The 20,485-nt window shown below is 47.2% G+C and overlaps 1 protein-coding gene across 1 annotated transcript in view; it reads left to right on the forward strand.

Annotated features, from left to right (window-relative positions):
• The first annotated feature begins 208 nt into the window (after positions 1-208).
• kirrel3a (kirre like nephrin family adhesion molecule 3a) overlaps positions 209-20,485 on the forward strand; it is a 267,820-nt gene continuing 247,543 nt past the window's right edge. The window contains exons 1-3 of the mRNA XM_070892817.1: positions 209-215; positions 1,771-1,920; positions 16,101-16,250. Of these exons, the coding sequence (XP_070748918.1) occupies positions 209-215; positions 1,771-1,920; positions 16,101-16,250 (307 nt within the window). The remainder of the gene's footprint in view (positions 216-1,770; positions 1,921-16,100; positions 16,251-20,485) is intronic.

Consider the following 20,485-nt stretch of genomic DNA (forward strand, 5'->3'; position numbering starts at 1 on the left):
TTGGGGGGATTCCAGAACAAGAGAGTATAACCTTAAAATTAGAGCTCGGCCGTTCAATGATGATAGCAGGAAGCACTTCTTCACACAAAGGGTGGTGAAAATCTGGAACTCTCTCCCTAAAAAGCTGTTGGCTAAGGATCAATTGAACAGCTCAAAACTGAGATTGATTTGATTTTTGTTAGGCAGGGGTATTAAGGGTTATGGAACCATGGTGGGTAAATGGAGTTAAGATAGAAATCAGTCACGAATGGCAGAAGAGGCTCGAGGTTCTGAATGGCCTATTCCTGTTCTTATTTTATAACCCCCGCCTCCCCCCCCCACCAAGCTAGATTGCCGATTAGTGCCAAATTCGGAGTTTCTTTGTACTTGTTCCCATGTCCCACTAGCATAGGCCCAAACTCAATTTATATAGCATATTCATAAATACAAGAAAGTCACTAATAAATCCAATAGGGAATTTAGGAGAAAACTCCTTACTCAGATAGTGGTTAGAATGAGGAACTTGCTGCCACATGGAATAGTTGTAACAAATAGTATAGGGGAATCTCGGTAAGTACATGATGGAGAAAGGAATTGGAGGATATGCTTCTTGGGTTAGATGAAGTATAATGGGAGGAGGCTCGTGTGGAGCATAAACACTGGCATGGAGCTGTTGAAGCGAATGGCCTGTTTCTGTGCTTTAAATTCTATATAAAGTCAAGTATGTGTTTTGGACAAACTGCAATGGTTGCACTTGTGTGAAGAACCTTTGCCACCATCACAGAGACTTTCCATTAATCTGGGTCCAGATTTGGACTTGGGACCCAGAGGCACACGAAGACGGTAACATTCCAACTACGGAGACCCACTGTCACACACACCCACACCCACACACACACACACACACTCATACACACACACACACACCCACACAAACACATGCACAAACACACACCCACACCCACACACGAACCCATACAAATACACACACCCACATACACACACACACACAGTATTAATTCCTGAAGGTTTCATCGCATAGCTTCCCCATTCAGGATTGTCCCAAACTTTCCAGAAATTGAAGATTAATCTCACGGACATTGCTGCCAGCAACCAGGGAGTAAACTTTTGTTTATTATTCATAAAAAGATCGGAATTGGGAAAATGGGCATCGGGTAACGAAGAACGGTCACTTTCAGATTGGCTTGGGAAAGCGGGCCCCACGTGATTGAATGTGTCGGCCAATCAATGACGTGAGCATAGGGGCGAGCAGATTGGAGGTGGGAACCCATGCAATGAAATCTTCAGGAACATCTACCAGAGTTGCCAGTGCTAATACTCTGAGTGTGTGTGTGTGTGTGTGTGTGTGGGGGGAGGTGGGTGGGTGTGTGTGTGGGTGTATGTGTTTGTGTATGTGTATGTATGTGTGTGTGTGTGTATGGTTTGGGTATGTGCTTGTGTGGGTGTGTGTGTGGGTTGGTGTGTGTATGTGTGTGTGTGTGGGTGGATGGATATGTGTATGTGTGTGTATGTGTGGCTGTGGATTGGTGTGTGTATGTAGGTGTGGGTGGGTGTGTTTGTGGGTGGGTGTGTGTATGTGTGTGTGGGTGTGGGTGGGTGTGTGTGTATGTATGGGTGTGTGTGTGTATGTGGGTTGGTGTGTTTACATGTGTATGGTTGTGGTTGCATGATGGAAAGGGAGAGGAATTGCCTTAGGTTAAGAAGATTAAGAGAAGTCACAATGGACGCTCTTTCAATTTTAACCAAAGTTCTGTTCTGTTCTTCCCTTAGGCCAAGCGTCCTCGTTCACCCTGCAGCCCGAGGACCGAGTTGTTGTAGCAGGTCACCCGGTCACACTGTCCTGTGCAGTCGCAGGCTATCATGGGATTGTTCTGTGGACAAAGGACGGCCTTGGATTGGGGGTTGAGAAGCAGCTGCCAGGTAAGGGGCTCATACTGCGAATTGGCACCGGGCATTGCACCCCATGGCACAGTAACGTGCTAACTACTGGAAGATAAAAGTCAACTACAGCAAGTTAATCACAGCCAGTGACTCAGTGCGTCATGCCCAGGAACTGATTCAGACAATTCTGCTGAGATGTTGAGTATTTGTAGGATGTCGAATGATAAACAACAGCATTGTGTGTTGGAATCTCGCTCACGGCTCCCACACCTGTGGAGACACAAACTGAAGGCCAGGGGAACAATGCATTGGAGGCAGTTCAGAGAAGGTTCATGAGGTTGATTCCTGAGATGAAGGGGTTGTCTTATGAAGAAAGGTTGAGCAGGTTGGGCCTATACTCATTGGAGTTTAGAAATGTATAAGATTCTGAGGGGGCTTGACAGGGTAAATGCAGGGAGGATGCTTCCCCTTGTGGGGGAATCTAGAATTAGGGGGCATAGTTTCAGAATAAGGGGTCGCCCCTTTAAAACGGAAATGAGGAGGAATTTCTTCTCTGAGGTTTGGGAATCTTTGGAATTCTCTACCGCAGAGAGCTGTGGAGGCTGGGTCATTGAATATATTTAAGGTGGAGATAGACAGATTTTTGAATGATAAGGGAGTCAAGGGTTATGGGGAGCGGGCAGAGAAGTGGAGTTGAGGCCAAGATTAGATCAGCCATGATTTATAGAATGGGGGAGCAGGCTCGAGGGGCCGAATGGCCGACTCCTGCTCCTATTTCTTATGTTCTGGAGTAATGGGGGGTACGGCAGGGTCGCCAATTCTGAGTGGACGTAGTCCTGGAGTTTGCGTCACATGACCTCCCGCCCCCAACAGCCATCGCCCAGGCTCACGCCATTGGTCGCCCGACATGTCCTTCCTCACCAATTGGAGCACGAACAGACTCTTCATTACCCAACTGGATGGCTTTTGGTTGTACACCTTTTCACCCATCTCCAATACTGTTATAACTAAAAAAGAAATGTTCAAAGGAATTGAAAAAAAAACAATTATTTTAATGCCCCTCTGATTTTTCTCCCTGAGTTTGGTCACAGCAGTCATTGAATCATAAAAATTTACAGCACAGAAGGAGGTCATTTCAGCCCATCGTGTCCACGCCGGCCGACCAAGAGCTATCCAGCCTAATCCCACTTTCCAGCCCTTGGAGCGCAGCCCTGTAGATTACGGCTCTTTATGCACACTTCCAAGTACTTATTAAATGTGGTGGGGGTTTCTGTAGTGTCTCTGCACCTTGTTACAAACTCACACGAGGCATGTATATACCAGACACGGTGACTCTGTGACCTTCACTTTATTCCCAGGACCAAGGAGTGCTGACTCTGGGTGGGACCTCCCCTTTTATACCTGGAAGCCCAGGTGAGAAGTGTCTTCCGCAAGCTCACCCCCTGTGGTCAGGGTGTGCATTTCAAGGGTACAGGTACAGTGTGCATGAGTTACAGTTACATAACTATTGTCATTGCAAGATGGTGAAATACATGACATCACCTCCCCCCTTGAGTCTTTTAGTTTCAGAGGTCAAGTATATTGGATGGTCGACGCTCTCTCGTGGAGCGCCGCAGTTGTGGCTCTGGTGGCTGAGCCTCAGCACGCGTCTCTGTCACTTGAGGTGATTCCGGCCTGTCCGGTCTGGCCGCAGGGACTGTGCATGCTGAGGGCTGTCTTTGTTGCTCATACGCTGGCAGTGGTGTGGGTGCTATCTCATCATGCTCTTCTTCTGGTTCCTCCGTGTCTGCACTGAACCTTGTCTTTACTTGGTCCAAGTGTTTGCGGCATATCTGCCCATTTTTTAGTCGGACCACCATGACCTTGTTTCCTTCTTTGCCAATTACGGTGCCCTCAAGCCATTTGGGTCCCAAAGCATGGTTAAGAACAAATACCGGGTCATCTATTTCTATACACCTCCCGCTTGAGCCTCGATTATGGAGCTCGGTTTAGGACTGGCGCTTGCCCTCAACAATGTCTGCCAGGTCTGGGTGAATGAGGGACAGCCGTGTCTTGAGCGTGCATTTCATGAGGAGTTCCGCTGGTGGGACTCCTGTGAGCAAGTGCGGCCGGGACCTGTAGGCCAGCAGGACACGCGATAAGCGGTACTGAAGGGAGGGTCCTTGGATGCGTAGCATGCCCTGCTTTATGACTTGGACTGCCCGCTCCGCCTGGCCATTGGAAGCCGGCTTGAACGGCGCTGTCTGGACGTGCTTGATCCCATTGCCCGACATAAACTCCTGGAATTCATGGCTGGTAAAACACGGGCCATTGTTGCTGACCAGGATGTCCGGCAAGCCGTGCGTGAAAACCGGACGCAGACTCTCCACTGTGATGGATGTCGTGCACAAGTTCAATATGATGCACTCGATCCACTTCGAGTAGGCATCGACTATGATCACGAACATTTTCCCCATGAACGGGCCCGCATAGACTACGTGAATACGTGACCATGGCCTGGTGGGCCAGGGCCACGGGCTGAGTGGAGCATCCCTGGGGCATTGCCCAGCTGGGTACACGTCGTGCACCTGCGAACCCAGTGTTCCAGGTCTGAGTCAATCCCCGGCCACCGTACATGTGACCGGGCAATAGCCTTCATTAACACGATGCCAGCGTGCTCGCTGTGGAGTTCCCTGATGAATGCTTCCCTTCCTTTCTGGAGCATGACTACCCGGCTGCCCCATAGCAGACAGTCGGCTTGGATGGAGAGCTCATCCATCCGTCTCTGAAACGGCCTGACTTCCTCGGGGCATGCCCTGTGTGCGGGTGCCCAATCCCCAGTCAGGACACATTTCTTTATCATGGATAGGAGGGGGTCCCTGCTGGTCCAGAGTTTGATCTGTCGGGTTGTGATGGGGGAGCCCGCAGTGTCAAAAGCCTCAACGGTCATGACCATCTCGGCGCTCTGCTCCGACACCCCCTCGGTGGTGGCCAGTGGAAACCTGCTGAGGCCGTCAGTGCAATTTTTGGTGCCTGGCCGGTGCCATATGGTGTAGTCATACGCAGCCAGTGTGAGGGCCCATCGCTGTATGCGAGCTGACGCGTTAGCGTTGACAGCCTTGCTGTCGGACAACAGGGATGTTAACGGCTTGTGGTCCGTCTCTAGCTCGAACTGTCTGCCGAAAAGGTACTGGTGCATCTTTTTCACACCGTACACACACGCAAGTGCCTCCTTCTCGACCATGCCATATCCACGCTCTGCCTGGGAGAGCAACCTGGAGGCGTAAGCCACCGGTTGGAGTCGGCTGTCATCGTTACCCTGCTGCAATACACACCCAACCCCGTAGGATGACGCATCGCATGTTAAAACCAGTTTTTTACAGGGGTCATACAAAGTCAACATTTTGTTGGAACACAGTAGGTTCCTCGCCTTATTGAAAGCCCGTTCTTGACAATCCCCCCAAAACCATTCACAACCTTTATGGAGGAGCATGTCTAATGGCTCCAACAATGTGCTTAAGTTCGGCAGAAAGTTCCCAAAATAGTTCAAAAGTCCCAGGAATGATTGCAACTCTGACGTATTGCTGGGCCTGGGCGCCCGGCAAATTGCCTCAGTTTTTGATTCAGTGGGCCGGATCCCGTCTGCGGCAACCCTCCTGCCCAGGAACTCGACCTCTGGGGCCAAAAACACGCACTTGGCCTTTTTCAGCCGCAAGCCTACCCGATCCAATCGGCGTAGTACCTCCTCCAGGTTGCGGAGGTGTTCCTCGGTGTCTCGACCCATTATAAGGATGTCGTCTTGGAATACGACCATTCCAGGGATGGGCTTGAGCAAGCTTTCCATGTTTCGCTGAAAGATAGCCACTGCCGAACGAATGCCAAATGGGCACCTATTGTAAACAAATAATCCTTTAAGTGTCATGATGGTGGTCAGAAGCTTGGAATCTTCCGCCAGTTCCTAAGTCATGTAGGCCAAAGTGAGGTCTAACTTTGTGAACAGCTTTCCACCTGCCAGCGTGGCAAAGAGATCCTCCGCTCTCGGAAGCGGTTATTGGTCTTGCAGCAACACTCGGTTGATGGTGGCTTTGTAGTAGCCACAAATCCTAACCGAGCCATCTGCTTTGAGGACAGGAACGATGGGACTTGCCCAGTCGCTGAATTCAACGGCCGAAATTATGCCCTCTACGAGCAGCCTGTCCAGTTCACTTTCAATTTTTCATGCATCACGTACGGCACTGCTCTGGCTTTGTGGTGCACTGGTCTGGCGTCCGGAGTGATGCATATCACTACTTTAGTGCCCTTGAACGTTCCGACACTGGGTTAAAAGAGTGACTCGAATTTTTGCAATACCTGCGAGCATGAACTTCGCTCCACGGATGAAATGGCTTGCACATCCCCCCATTTCCAATTCATCTCAGCTAGCCAACTCCTCCCCAAAAGCGCGGGGCCATTTCCCGGAACAATCCAGAGTGGCAGCCGGTTCTGTAATCCATTGTGCGTTACCACCAAGTTTGCACTGCCCAGCACTGGGATGATCTCTTTGGTGTACGAACGTAGCTGCATCTCAATGTGCTCCAGTTTGGGCCTGCTAGGTCTGTGTGGCCATCGTCTCTAAAATTGTTGGGTGCTCATGAGTGACTGGCTAGCTCCCGTATCCAGCTCCCGTATCCAGCTCCATGTGCACTGGGATGCTATTCTGTAAGACTTTCATCATCAGGGGTGGCGTTTTAGTGTATGAGCTGTGGACGTCAGCCACATGAACTCTCTGAACTTCAGCATCCATGGTTGTTCCCCAGGCCTCATCCTGCATTACCGACCCCTCGTCTGGTTCCTGTCTCACAGACTAGCCTCGCTACTGCCTTTTTGCACATCCTGGCCAAGTGTCCACTGACATTACAAATCCTACAGGTATAACGCTGGGACCTGCAGCTTTTGGCAGTGTGTCTACCCCCACACCTCCAACAGGAGCTGAGAGTGCTGTTAAAAAAGGACTATCTCCAGGCATTCCTCTCTGATGGCCCGTTTGGCTGTTTCTAAGCATTCTGATGGAGGGTGTTAATGGTCCCATCACGGGATGCATTGTGTTAGTGTTAGTGTTTATCAGAAGAATCACTCAACACTCAGAGTTGGTTCCAACGCCAGTGCGGCCTTTATTAACGCCAGTGGGGAGGAAGTCACAGGACTGGATCCAGGCTTCTCTCCGCAGAACAAAGGGTTTCATGGATCTTTATATGTTTTACAACAGTTTACTACAGTTACATACAACAGTTTACTACAGTTACATTTGACCAATAGATAGAGTTAGTCTCTAAACGTAAAGTGGCTCATGTGTTGCTAAGGGGTGTGTTGCTAGGAATGACTCATGTGTCTTGTAACATGGCCTGGGCCTCCCTTATCTTACTGTCCTTGGATGCTGTCTTTGGTAGCCTCCTTATCGTAATCCTGTTACAGAGTCATATTGTCCTTACTTCCACCAGAACATTTAGTCCTGAGGCCTAGCTGATTAAAGACACCTGCAGAATTCCTGTGTGTGGGAAACAACAAGTATTAGTCTCCAGGAATGCGATCTATTTCAGCTAACAGAAATCCCTTGAGGCTTCACTGGTAGCCATTTTATGGTACAAGTTACATATTTAATTCTAACCTTATACTACAGGTGTATTTCTAACCTTATCCTACAGGTGCCGTTGCCCTAGGGTGCCTAATACCGACAACAATTCCCTCCTTTCAGTAAGGGGACTAGTCCTAGTCCCCCTTTAACCGACCGCCCTACTTATGTTAGAATTTGTGCACGGCCCGGTACTCCCTGCCTCAACGTGCTGGCCAGTCACGCGGTTTCAGGAGTCCCGGTTGTTTAGATCAAATTGACAAAGGCCAAATCCTCCTGCCCCTTTATTAGACAGGCTTGTTTATTATTTGGGGACCGGTCATGGGTCCCTCTTCGTTGTGCGTGGTGTCTGCATGTCTGGCAGGCCATTTTGCCCCATGTTATTGCTAAGATCAATTGTATCCCGACCAGTATGTGTGAAATTATACGAATCCAAGGATGGATGTTCACATTTATTCCCCAGTCCCAGACCTTTCTCCACCAACTCTGACTTTGTAAGTCTATTTCGATATCTTCTTCCAGTACTTTGATTTTAGTTTGCAGTTGGTGGTAGAGCTTTACGGATTGACCCACCCTGAGCCTCAATTCTCGTAATACTTCGGTTAGATGTGAGATAGGGACCTGATCTGGCTCGTCATAATCCTGCAAATGATCATGGAGCTGAACGGTTACATCAATAGCTTCGGGCTTCCGGCGCCTAACCTGGGTGATATGTGCTTGCCCGATCGTGACAGGTCGTAGTGGCGTAAAGCAAAAGCTTGGCTGTGGTATAGGGCACTGCAGGTCATTATACTGGCATGAATGCTCTGTGGTAGAGACGCAGTATCTTCCTTTCCCTCCGTAGCCTGCCCTCGCGAAGTGTCTGTGTGCGGGCACTATTTCTAGTACACACCCGTCGGTTCGGTTAAACCCGCACTCGTCTAGCTCACCTCGGCCTACCGGGTGAGGGCATACTGTGATCTCCCCCCTTTGCTTGCATTCCGTTTGGGAAATCCCAGTAAGTATGTTGTTTCGACGAACGGCGGAGGTGGTGGTCAGATAAAACTCCATAGTTCATGTGATTTTCCCGTATTACTCCGATATTCTCTAGTTGGTATAGGGGGAATGGTCCTGAGTCCAGCGTGGCTATAGGGATCATCAGGACTATCCCTATCCCAGTATTCCTTCCTATCTGGCAGTCTGGAATTGCTGGGTATGCTCGGGTCAGTCCCTTCAGAGTACAGTTATCCAGAGTCCCCCTCTGGTTTGCCAACTGAGCCAAATGTGAACTGTCTATCCAATCGGGTACCTCCCCGCGTTGGATCTGGTCGAGATTGTGGCGGATCTGTCCTACCATCCACAGACCATAAGCGTGACAGAGTTGCCCCTGTCTTTGCTTTCCTGTATCTTCTTTTTCTCTATCAATGAGGTGATTAATGGTTTTGGCGTGAGCTTCCAGGACTGAGATGCCATCCAACTGGATTTCGGCACCCTCCTTTCCTAGGTTGGCTTGGTCTTCCTGGTTTTGCTCCACCCTCTGTAATAACCCCTTCATCACCCCTTTAAGTTGTTCCACCCTCTCATTTAATCCTTGTATGTCTATCGAGTTTACTACGGAGGTCCCTGTATTGAAAACGGTTGCAACATCATTAACTATTCCCCTCTTTATCCTGGGGGCTGAACCCTGTCCTCAGAATCTACTGGCACCCATTGCATCGGCAGCCTGCTGCATTACAACTTTACTTAATACATTGTACATTTTCCTTGACTGTTCTGTACAGTATTCCGGCATCTGGATGCCTGAAATATTGATCAGAACAGGCACAATTTCATGTTTAACATTATCATACAATAATTCCCCTTCGTTGTACATTACAATCCCATTTTCTGGTCCCTTAGTAGTTATGGGACAAGGCAGTTCCTCGGGCAATGTAGTGGTTCTTTATGGGGCGCAGTGTCGGAGGGGGTGAGAAGCATACATACAATGATATTGCAGCCGCCCCCACCTCCTCGTAGTACCCACACAGCCCCACTCCCTTTTTGCGGATGACTGATTGCTGGGACTGTCACGGAGGCGCGCAAATTATGCCGAAAGTACATTCATCGGGCCCTTTGACATCCCTCCGTTTAATGCAGCTGCTCCTTATACCCGTGGAGCACTATACACATACCCGGTTCTTATTAGGATTCACTTGTAACCATGCATTAAAATAAGTCCTGTCCTTGCTCCAGTCCTTGGCTGCTGGGATGCACATTCCATCCGTTAAATTAAACAAGACACCATAGTTCATGTAGTTGTTTATTTCCTGAGTGCGCTGCAATCCGTTGGCATCATCCAGTGTTTGCGTGGGTCTTGAGGTTCCCAGTATCATGAGTCCCCAGAGTCGGAGTCACCACTGCGGTCCCATCTTGGTGAGTGTTTTATCTGAAAATTTTAAACAGATAGCCTGGTCGTCACTAGGTGTTAGGTTCTGCTCTACTTGTGTCGCGGTCACTCTGTGGAATCGGAGGTAAGGATTAGGTTAACCATATTCTTTATAGTCGTACCATCTCTATCACTTCATGTCCCTGTCTGGGCTGCCGTCGGTTTTGCGTTTGAGCCTGCTGTGCTCGAGCCTGCACGATGACCCATCTAAATATTATCCAAACTCCAATCAACACCAATGCCACCATTATTCCTCCAAACATTGTTGTCTGCTTTACTGTTAGGTTGGGTTTATGGACTACACCTACCCACCGTGGGGTACATTGGCTCTATTGCCATAGGTGATGGTGCTATGGCTGCGCACTGCACTATCCGTCTAGTCCTGTTTTTTTTTAAAACATCTCTTCCAGTCTGTTTATCTTAGCTTTTAACTCTTCAATTTGTTTTATTTGAGTATCTATTTCTTTATTGTATCAGGCAAGTATTATTACATAAGCTAGTTCTGTTTTTATTTTTGTTTCCTCTGTTAGGTGAGTCTTTTTTTCCTATTAAGAAATCCAAACTAATAATGTTCAGTATAAAACGGCTGTCAATGGAAAGGGTTAACTCCTTTCCAGGTTTGTAAGAAGACCTGATGTCATTACGTGACTTCACGTAATCATCTGAAAAAAAAGTCTTTGTGCCTTCAAAACTTGCTTAGAAATTAGGAATCCGTTAAACAGCATAAATTTTAGAGTAAACTCCAATGTTTTCTTAACTTCTAATTCAAGTACTTGCCAAAGAAATCTTTTTTTTTAATTAATATAAAACGAGACCACACATTTTTAATAACAATATTGTTTACTGAAATTCAATTTTTTTTTTAAATTTCTCTTTCTCCTCGTTATCTTCAAAACCCTCCTGCTTGTTTAGACTGTTCGGGACTTTTCTTGATAAACACTGTCCATTTTGGAAATCTTTTCAAACTGCATTGAAACTTTCTCATAATTTAAAATCATTATCAATGTTGAGTGTTTTTTTACCTCTTCCAAATTTTTTTTTTCTCTTTTTCTAATTAAACCAATATCTTTTTTCACAGCAAACATCAACTAGTATTTAGTAAGTTATGTATTTTTTCCATCACAAACACATTTTTTTCCATCCCTTATTTAGTCCGTTACATCTTTTTTTTTTCTTTCTTCAAATTAGGTTTTGTATTTTACACGGAGAGCCCGTAACTCCATAAAGTTGTTAATTTAAAATAATTTGTTTACTTTCAAAGTGGCGTCTTTATCTTTTTCTTTTCTCCATAACTGGAATGGAGTCCAGCTTTGAGGGTTTGAGGGCTATTTTTCGTTATTTCAAAATGCTCCAGTTTCAAAGTCGTTACTAAAGCTTGCTGTTTTTAACATTTTTCAAAAGTCCCTTTTACACCTTCGCAGATAGCTCGCCACTCACCCAGGAGTTTGACCTGATCAGATTTCATTTTATAATAATTTTTTTTTTAATCCACCTCAGTATTTTCTGTGCCTTCTCTGAATATCTCAAAATCCCAATTCAAACTTTGTAATTTCAATCTTTATTTAAAACCTTTTTTTTTTGCTAGAAGCTCTTTTTTTTTTAAAAGCATTCTTTATCTCATTCCGAGACGAAATTTATGTCTTTCAACCCAATGTAATCATCATTGCATGTTTTCTTTCGGCAAGTAAGTGAGCGTGTCAAATAAATCTTTTGCTCAACAAACCTATCCTTTGTACATTTCCTAGCTCCGTAACTTATCATCCGAATAAATCCACACCTGCGTTTCTAACTTAAATGTCTTAAAACTTCCCACATACAGGACAACACTACAAAGGGTTAAAAAAAACTTTCACTCTGTTTCTAAAATAAACAGACACTTGCATTCCTCTTCCAACCAGGCTTTCGGAACATGAAAACATAAAAAATTCATTCCGCAGTCAAAAATCACACAGGCACTTCTCATTTAAAACGGATGTTCACAAAAGTCTCTCTTCTTTCCTATTAATTGTTTTGGCCAGCTCTATTCCTCTTCCATACTTCACTTAAGACAATCACCGTCAGTTTTTTTTATTGATTAACTTCCTATGTTAATTTACATGGGCTCGCAGTATCAAGACCACAGCCTTTTTTCTTTTTTGACATTCCGTTCCTTCTCCCACCATTCCCGTGGGCTGCTGGCAGGTCCTGAGTATCCCACCCTGCTCTAATCATTTTCTCGATTAGTTTCTTTTGTTTTTCCACCAGATGGCGGGTAATGGACCCTTCTGATCCCCACTCGAGTTTACTTGCTTTCATGGCCATTCCTGGGTAGGACTAGAACCGTTAGGAATCGACTCTCAGAGTTATGCCTTTTACCTCGCACAACTTGTAGTAGACCGTCTCTGGGCTGCTGTCAGGTCACAAGTCTGCTGTTATACAATTCTTAAAACGCATTTAAGCAATTCCTGCAGTGCTCTACGTATCCTTAATGACTACCTACCACCGCTCTGCCCGTTGGTCCGACCCTGTTCACAGGTTTGGATTCCGTTAGCCGCTGTACACCGCTTGGTTCTACCCCGGGGTATATCTCAAATTACACTACTGGGTTCGGAAGATGTCTTTCAGTATCACGATCCCACGGTCCAAGTGTGTTCCCGGCACCTACATAATTGCTGGCCGTCACGTGGGACTAAAGTCCTCTTAATTCAGGCTCAGGCTAGGTGTTTGAGATATTGGACCGTCTCCCCATGTCGATCAACCAGCTTCCACCTTCCGCACCCTTTATAATTAAAAATCGTTTTTTATACTCACCCGGGTTTTTCCAAGGGCGTCCAGCGACCCCAAAATCCTGTTCGTGACGCCACTGTTAGTGTTAGTTTTTATCAGAAGAATCACTCAACACTCAGAGTCGGTTCCAACGCCAGTGCGGCCTTTATTGACGCCAGCGGGGAGGAAGTCACAGGACTGGATCCAGGCTTCTCTCCGCAGAACAAAGGGTTTCATGGATCTTTATATGTTTTACAACAGTTTACTAGAGTTACATACAGCAGTTTACTACAGTTACATTAGACCAATAGATAGAGTTAGTCTCTAAACGTAAAGTGGCTCATGTGTTGCCAAGAGATGTGTTGCTAGGAATGACTCATGTGTCTTGTAACATGGCCTGGGCCTCCCTTATCTTACTGTCCTTGGATGCTGTCTTTGGTAGCCTTCTTATCTTAATCCTGTTACAGAGTCGTATTGTCCTTACTTCCACCAGAACATTTAGTCCTGAGGCCTAGCTGATTAAAGACACCTGCAGAATTCCTGTGTGTGGGAAACAACAAGTATCAGTCTCCAGGAATGCGGTCTATTTCAGCTAACAGAAATCCCTTGAGGCTTCACTGGTAGCCATTTTATGGTACAAGTTACATATTTAATTCTAACCTTATACTACAGGTGTATTTCTAACCTTATCCTACAGGTGCCGTTGCCCTAGGGTGCCTAATACCTACAACACATTGTTCCTCGTGATGGCGTGAATTGCCGATCCCCTTTCCATTGTCCCTGTTGCGGGCTGACCCTGGAGCTTGTTACTGCCTGGGCGGTTTCGAATTGCCCTTGCCTGCCTGCCTGGGCGGTGTCGAATTGCCCTTGCCTGCCTGCGGGGTTCTGTATCACTTTTACAACATTAACTCCCGAGTTCATCGCAACGTTAAAACCAGGGCTGCATGCGTAAATTAGCTTGGTCTCCTCTTCCCCTGTCATAAAAGTCTGAGCTATCAACGCCGCCCCTTCTAAAGTCAGGTCCTTAGTCTTTATGAGCTTCCTGAAAATGCCGGCATCATTAATGCCCTCGATGAAAAAGTCCCTTAACATCTCCCCCCTGCAGGCATCGGAGATCTTAGAGACTGGCCAAACGCCGCAGTTCCATCATGAAGTCCGAGACGTTTTAATCCTCCCGGCGCCGGTGAGAGTAGAACCGGTGCCGGGCTATGTGTACGCTACTTGCTGGCTTGAGGTGCTCACTGATCAGCTTGCTGAGCTCTTCGAAGGACTTGTCCGCTGGCTTTTGGTTGCGAGCAGGTCATTCATTAGCGCATACATCTGTGGACCACAGCTGGTCAGTAGATGCGCCCTCCGCTTGTCAGCCGCTGTCTCTTCCAGTCAGTCCTTTGTGACAAAGCTCTGGTGGAGTCTTTCCACAAAGTCGTCCCAGTTCTCACCCACACAGTAGCGTTCCTCTGTGCCACCGGTGGCCATCCTCGTGGTTCGGTGATTCACGTTTCTCGTCGCCAGATGTAGTGTCTCTGCACCTTGTTACAAACTCACACGAGGCATGTATATCCCAGACACGGTGACTCTGTGACCTTCACTTTATTCCCAGGACCAAGGAGTGCTGACCCTGGGTGGGACCTCCCCTTTTATAGCTGGAAGCCCAGGTGAGGAGTGTCTCCCGCAAGCTCACCCCCTGTGGTCAGGTTGTGCATTTCAAGGGTACAGGTACAGTGTGCATGAGTTGCAGTTACATAACTATTGTCATTGCAAGGTGGTGAAATACATGACAGTTTCTGCCTTTACGACCCTTTCAGGCAGTGAGTTCCAGACCCCCACCACCCCCTGGGTGAAAAAAGTTCTCCTCAACTCCCTTCTAAACGTCCCAGCAATTACTTTACAACTTTGCCTCCTGACTGTTGACACCTCTGTTAAGGGAAATAGGACCTTCCTATCCACGGTATCTGGGCCCCTCATAATTTTATACACCTCAATTAAGTCTTCTGGAGATTAATCTTTAATTCCTGGAGACCCCAGGACAACCCTGGAGAGTTACAGCCCAAGGGAAAGTGGGGGTTTTGAATTAAACAGTGGGGAGGGACACAGTGGTGGAGCAGGATTAACATAAGAGCCTAAGAAATAGGAGTAGGAGTCGGCCATTTGGCCCTTGAGCCTGCTCGCCATTCAATAAGATCATGGCTGATCTGATCTTGGCCTCAACTCCACTTCCCTGCCCGTTCCCCATAACCCTTGACTCTCCTATAGTTCAAAATTCTGTCTATCTCCACCGTAAATATATTCAATGACCCAGTAGGTGGTGCCGGGGGGTGGGGGGTGAGGCGGGAGGGGGGCAGTTCCTCTGGCCAGTAAGGGTAAGGATTAATGAAGTTTGACTTGATGGTATGAGCAGAGTTTACAGGTCAAACTGGAATGACTCTAGAATGTGGTATATCAGCAACAGCCCAGGTCAATGAGAATAACCGCAGCACAGGAGATAGAACTCCAAACAAAGTACTCCTGCTATGCAATCCTATCTAATAGCCAAACACCGCCTGCTGTGCACAAATAATCGATGACTCAGCAATCATTCCTATTTACACAACACATCTTAATTAATGTTTCTGCCACTTTGCAGATTTTGTCTGGTATAATAACCGTGCAGCACTGAATCCTGAATTGTTCAGTGATGGGCCGACAGAGCAGACTTGCACCAAGTGGTGGAAAGCAGCTACTGACACAAAAACAAAACACTGCGGATGCTGGAATCTGAAAAAAAGAGAACATGCTGGAAATCTCAGCAGGTCAGACAGCATCTGTGGAGAGAGACAGAGTTAACGTTTCAGGCTGATGACCCTTCGTCAGAACTGTCAGAATGTTCGAAATGAACAGATCCTTAAGCAGTATCGAGTTCAACAATTTCAGACCATGACCTCTGCTCATATTTTACTCCCTCTCCTCCTTTTTTAACCCCACCCCCTCGATCTTATGTAAAAAAAAATATCTGTCTCCAATGGTAGCCGGTAACTATTCTGCCATTCACACCCTATCTGGACTAATCTTTTTCTAACTTCTGCCATTACCATTTGAATTTGGGCCATCATCCCTTTTGACTCTCTAATCTCTCCTGTCTTCCACCCTATCACAGATCTTCTCTTTTGTTCTTTCCTCCCCTCCCCCTTTCAGTGCTCCTTAAGAATATGTTCTTTTCAAACATTCGCCAGTTCTGACGAAGGGTCATCGACCTGAAACGTTAACTCTCTTTCTCTCTCCACAGATTCTGCCTGACCCGCTGAGTATTTCCAGCATTTTCTGTTTTTATTATGAGAGCAGGTACTGCTCTGCTTCAATCTGCTGCACCATTCCGCCCCATTTTTACACTCAGCTTTTCTGCTGCTTGTGAACGAAATAAAATGAGGTTCCGCACCCCAGGACACGCAGAACCATGTCCCGAACTGTACTGCGAGTAATTTGGCTGATTTCCCATTCCTCTTGCAGGCTTTCCACGTTACTCCATTGTGGGAGACCACGCAGCTGGGGAATACAGCCTCCGGATCGAGAAAGCGGAGCTGATTGATGACGCGGTGTACGAGTGCCAGGCGACACACGCAGCCCTGCGATCCCAGCCTGCACGGCTGACCGTGCTCAGTAAGTCGAGGACAATCCTGACTATACTACGTGTGTGAGTTAAATATACCTGGGGTGTGTGGACCGCTGCATACGTTGGAGCTCTGTGTAATGTGCACATCGCTCAGTGAGGTTGAGTTCAAAGGCAGTATTAAGAATCCAAATTGAAGCATAGGATCCAAGTTCCCTGCCGTCACAGAACTTCAAAGTAATTTATTGCGCAGTTGCTTTGAGACCAGTCTGAAAAACCTGATAAGGCATTTTAAAAACATAAGCCTTTTTTGTTCCTCTAAATACTTCAGCCTAATTTTTTTTTTAAGATATCACATATCTCACACAAGCATGCTCACTCTCTCACACAAACATACACACGCATATATACACACACATACAGACACACATATGCCCATACAGACACACACATGCACATACATGCACACACGCACATACAGACGCACACATGCACATACGCACATACACTTGCGCACACACAAATACACAAACACACACATCTGTTCCTGCTTATGCTGAGCTGCCTTTCAGAATGGTTCGGTGGTACCTGATTCTGTCGAAGTGCATGCTGCCAATAGTCAGATAAAAACATAAACAGCTGCACTCAGGCAATCTGTGAGTTTATTTGAGCTTTTACTGCAGTGAACAGGAGCTTGGAAGGAGGCTTTGAGTGCTAGTTAGTAAAGGGGGCTTCACAGTGAGTGCTAGTTAGTAACCTCACAGTGAGTGCTGGTTAGTAAGGGAGCCTCACAGTGAGTGCTGGTTAGTAAGGGAGCCTCACAGTGAGTGCTGGTTCATAAAAGAGAACCTGCAGTGATTGCTGGTTAGTAAATAGCATCCAATTTCCTAATGCAAATGCTGTATTCTGATCCAGAGTCCGATAGATTTAATGTTAGTTTGTTTAGCATCTTGTTTTGTCCAAAGTGAGAGAAAAACACAAAGAATGCCTGGTGTCAGTCAAGCCAGAATTTCAAAGAAATGTATAACTGCTGGGCAGAAACCGTGCTGTGACATTAGGAACCAACATGTCAGTGGATGTGTAGCTTGCGATGAGCCCATTAGCACACATGATCTGAGTAGCTCCCAGTGATGTTTCCAGCCCAGGATTATGTCTGTAAATGGAGATGTTGGTCCTGGGGCCTGATGTTTAGAATCTCGATTGTAGTACACATCTCCCAGCAGGGTCTCTCCAGAAGCTTTGGTTAGTTCCATCATTTGCGTCATGGAAAAACGCTTGACGACTCAATGTGGTCCTGAACCGTGTAATAGGAAGGTCCCAGGTCTGAACCAGGACAGCAGTAGGAGTGTCCCATTTAGCTTCAGTGTCCTTGATTGCTTTCCTGACCGCTGCAGAAAATTGCACATCTGGTTTTGGGGTGAGGACGGAGGGTTAGGATGGCCTGTGATGCCCCCAGTGCTTTCAATTCCATGGGGCCAAAATTGAGGGCCTTACTGCCAACTGCTACCCACTGCCGCCGATATTCCTCCTCGAGTTGCTCTCAGTGGCAGTTTTGATTTGGGCTGGAGCGGGCGGGAGGGGACAACCGCCGGGAACCGCCCGCTGACGTCAGCGGACGGCCGAGTGGCGCAACTGAGCTCCCGCCCACTGAGATGCCAGATTGGTGCGGGCGGGAGTCAGCGTCAGGCTAGGGGTGGACCGCTGCGTGGAGGCTGGTCTGTCCCCGACGGTGAGTATGAAGAGCTGAAGAAAAAGATAAGTAAACAATTTTTTAAAATGTTCTTGATGAGGTCCTCTGAAGGTCTTCCGATGTTTTTTTTTGAAGCTTTTTCTTTGCAGGTCTTCGACCCTCCGTGGGCCCGACTCCATCCTCAGTGGCACTTGGGCGGCAAATGCCTCTGCCACCGAGAATGAGAGCTCCTGCCCGCTGCTGCCCAGATTGGCGGTGTAAGTCCCTCTTTTGTCACCAGGCAACCTTTTCGAGGACCTTTATGCCGAAAACCCTGCCCAGAGTACCGTCAGGTATCTCGGCGGCCATCGGCGGCACTTTGGGCAGCACTTGCCCATCACCAATTGGTTTTATTTTCCCCCACAAATCTCTCCTTTCATTCCCTGATGGTGGTGTTTTGGTTTGGTTCTATAGGCTCTGACAACCCTCAAATACCTCACCCAAATGCACCTGTCAGCCAGTCAGCGGACAATTCGACTGTGGGAGTCCTCATGGCCAAGCACCGAACATCCACACGCATGCACTGTGCAGCAGGGGGATAATGATCAGAAGTAGGAAACCTAGTTACATTTTTCTCCTGCCTGGCTCAGGGTACACAAAGGCTCCACATCCCACCCCAAGCTAAGACACATAGCTGGAACCTGCTTTTCAGAAGAAAGAAAGTTGAGAATTTTGAGCAAGGAAACAGGAACCGTTACTCAGGACACTGGCAAGATTTTTTTTTTAAATAGGAAAAGTGCGACAAGGTGAATCAAACAGTGATGTTTGGATGACACCAAGCTTTGATTTTAAAAGCCTACAGATTATTGGAGGACGGAGACACTGAAGAAAAGGAGAGAAAGACGTGGATTTATATAGCATAGCATCTTTCATGACCACCGGACGTCTCAAAGCGCTTTATAACCAATGAGGTACTTTTTTGGGGGAGTGCAGACATTGTTGTAATGTAGGATACATGGCAGCCAATATGAGCACAGCAAACTCCCACAAACAGCAATGTGATAATGACTAGTTTTTAGTTATGTTGACTGAAAAGAGGAGTTCCACAGTTCTAAGGAGTTGGGAATTATTGAGTTAAAGTCGGAGACTTTGTAGATGAGTCTGGATTTTAACATGGTGAGGATTAGTTTCAATTAGCAATGACCATCGGATGAAGGAGCGAAAGGCAAGGAAGGTTAGCGAGATGAGTTCCTAGCTGTGGCTAACAGTGTACAAAAATTGGTGGGGTATTGGGGGATGTGTCTCCCGGTACTTGTTGGATCACCTTCAGGGGTCGAAGAGGAATTTCCCAGATTTTCTTTCCCCCTGAACTGGCCCAGGAGTTTATCTCTGTTTTCTTTACTCTCCCCGGAGATTACGAGGCTGTTGGTGACTGGGGGAGTGGGGGAGGAGCAGAGGGGGGGGGGGCAAGGGATGTGATTGTAGTCACACGGTGTTAAGTTGCACCCTGATGGTATGGGACAGGCTCAATGGACCAACTGGTCTCCTCCTGTCTCTCATCTTTGTCCGTTGGTATGAGAAATGCCCATGTGTTCGGGCGGAAGGATAAAGATTGAAGTCTGGAGGTGAGACAGGGATCACTTGTCATTTGAGGAGCTTCTTCCTGCATTCTGTCCAGGAATGTGTGATAGGTTTTACCAGAGTCTCTACATAGAGGAGCAGAATTGAGGATTGGAGACCTCGAAAGCTGCTGATTGTCATAACAACTTAACCGGCTCATTAACAGCCTTCAGAGAAGGGAACCAGCTACCACTGACCAGCCTGACTTGCCAATACCCAGTGAGCTGGCCTCGCAAGTCACTCAGCAGTCACTATACAAGAAAGTCCACCATCACCTCAGGGTAATGACAAAAAATTACTTCCACAAGTAACGCCACCAAAAACACGTTCAATGGTGATTCATCGCAGTTGTTTGGTTTTTCTTCATTCACGGGATGTGGGCTTCGCTGGCCAGCCCTAATTGCCCCTTGAACCGCTGCAGTCCGTGTGGTGAAGCTACTCCCACAGTGCTGTTTTTTGGTCGTAGTTTTGATACAACTGACGTGCTCGGCCATTTCAGAGGGCAGTTAAGAGTCAACCACTTTGCTTTGTGTCTGGAGCCAAGATCCACTCCAGCTCCTTTCACAAATAATCCGACCCACAATTAATTCCAATAAACCCTGAGACTGTTCTACAGCGAAAGAACAGCGGAATTCTATTGCTAATTGTGGGTAGGATTATTTGTGGAAGATCTGGATTGGATCTGGATTTCCTCCTGAAGGCCACTTTTTGCTCACTCCGGTACTTCACCTAGCTAGTGGGCTGGTGTCAGTTCATACTGTAGTGATAACCGCCCTCCTGTATGGCTCAGAAACATGGACCATGTACAGTAGACACCTCAAGTCGCTGGAGAAATATCACCAACGATGCCTCCGCAAGATCCTACAAATCCCCTGGGAGGACAGACGCATCAATATTAGCGTCCTCGACCAGGCCAACATCCCCAGCATTGGAGCACTGACCACACTTGATCAGCTCCACTGGGCAGGCCACATCGTTCGCATGCCAGACACAAGA

The sequence above is a fragment of the Pristiophorus japonicus genome, chromosome 11 (genome assembly GCF_044704955.1).
Source record: "Pristiophorus japonicus isolate sPriJap1 chromosome 11, sPriJap1.hap1, whole genome shotgun sequence".
Taxonomy (NCBI): Eukaryota; Metazoa; Chordata; class Chondrichthyes; family Pristiophoridae; genus Pristiophorus; species Pristiophorus japonicus.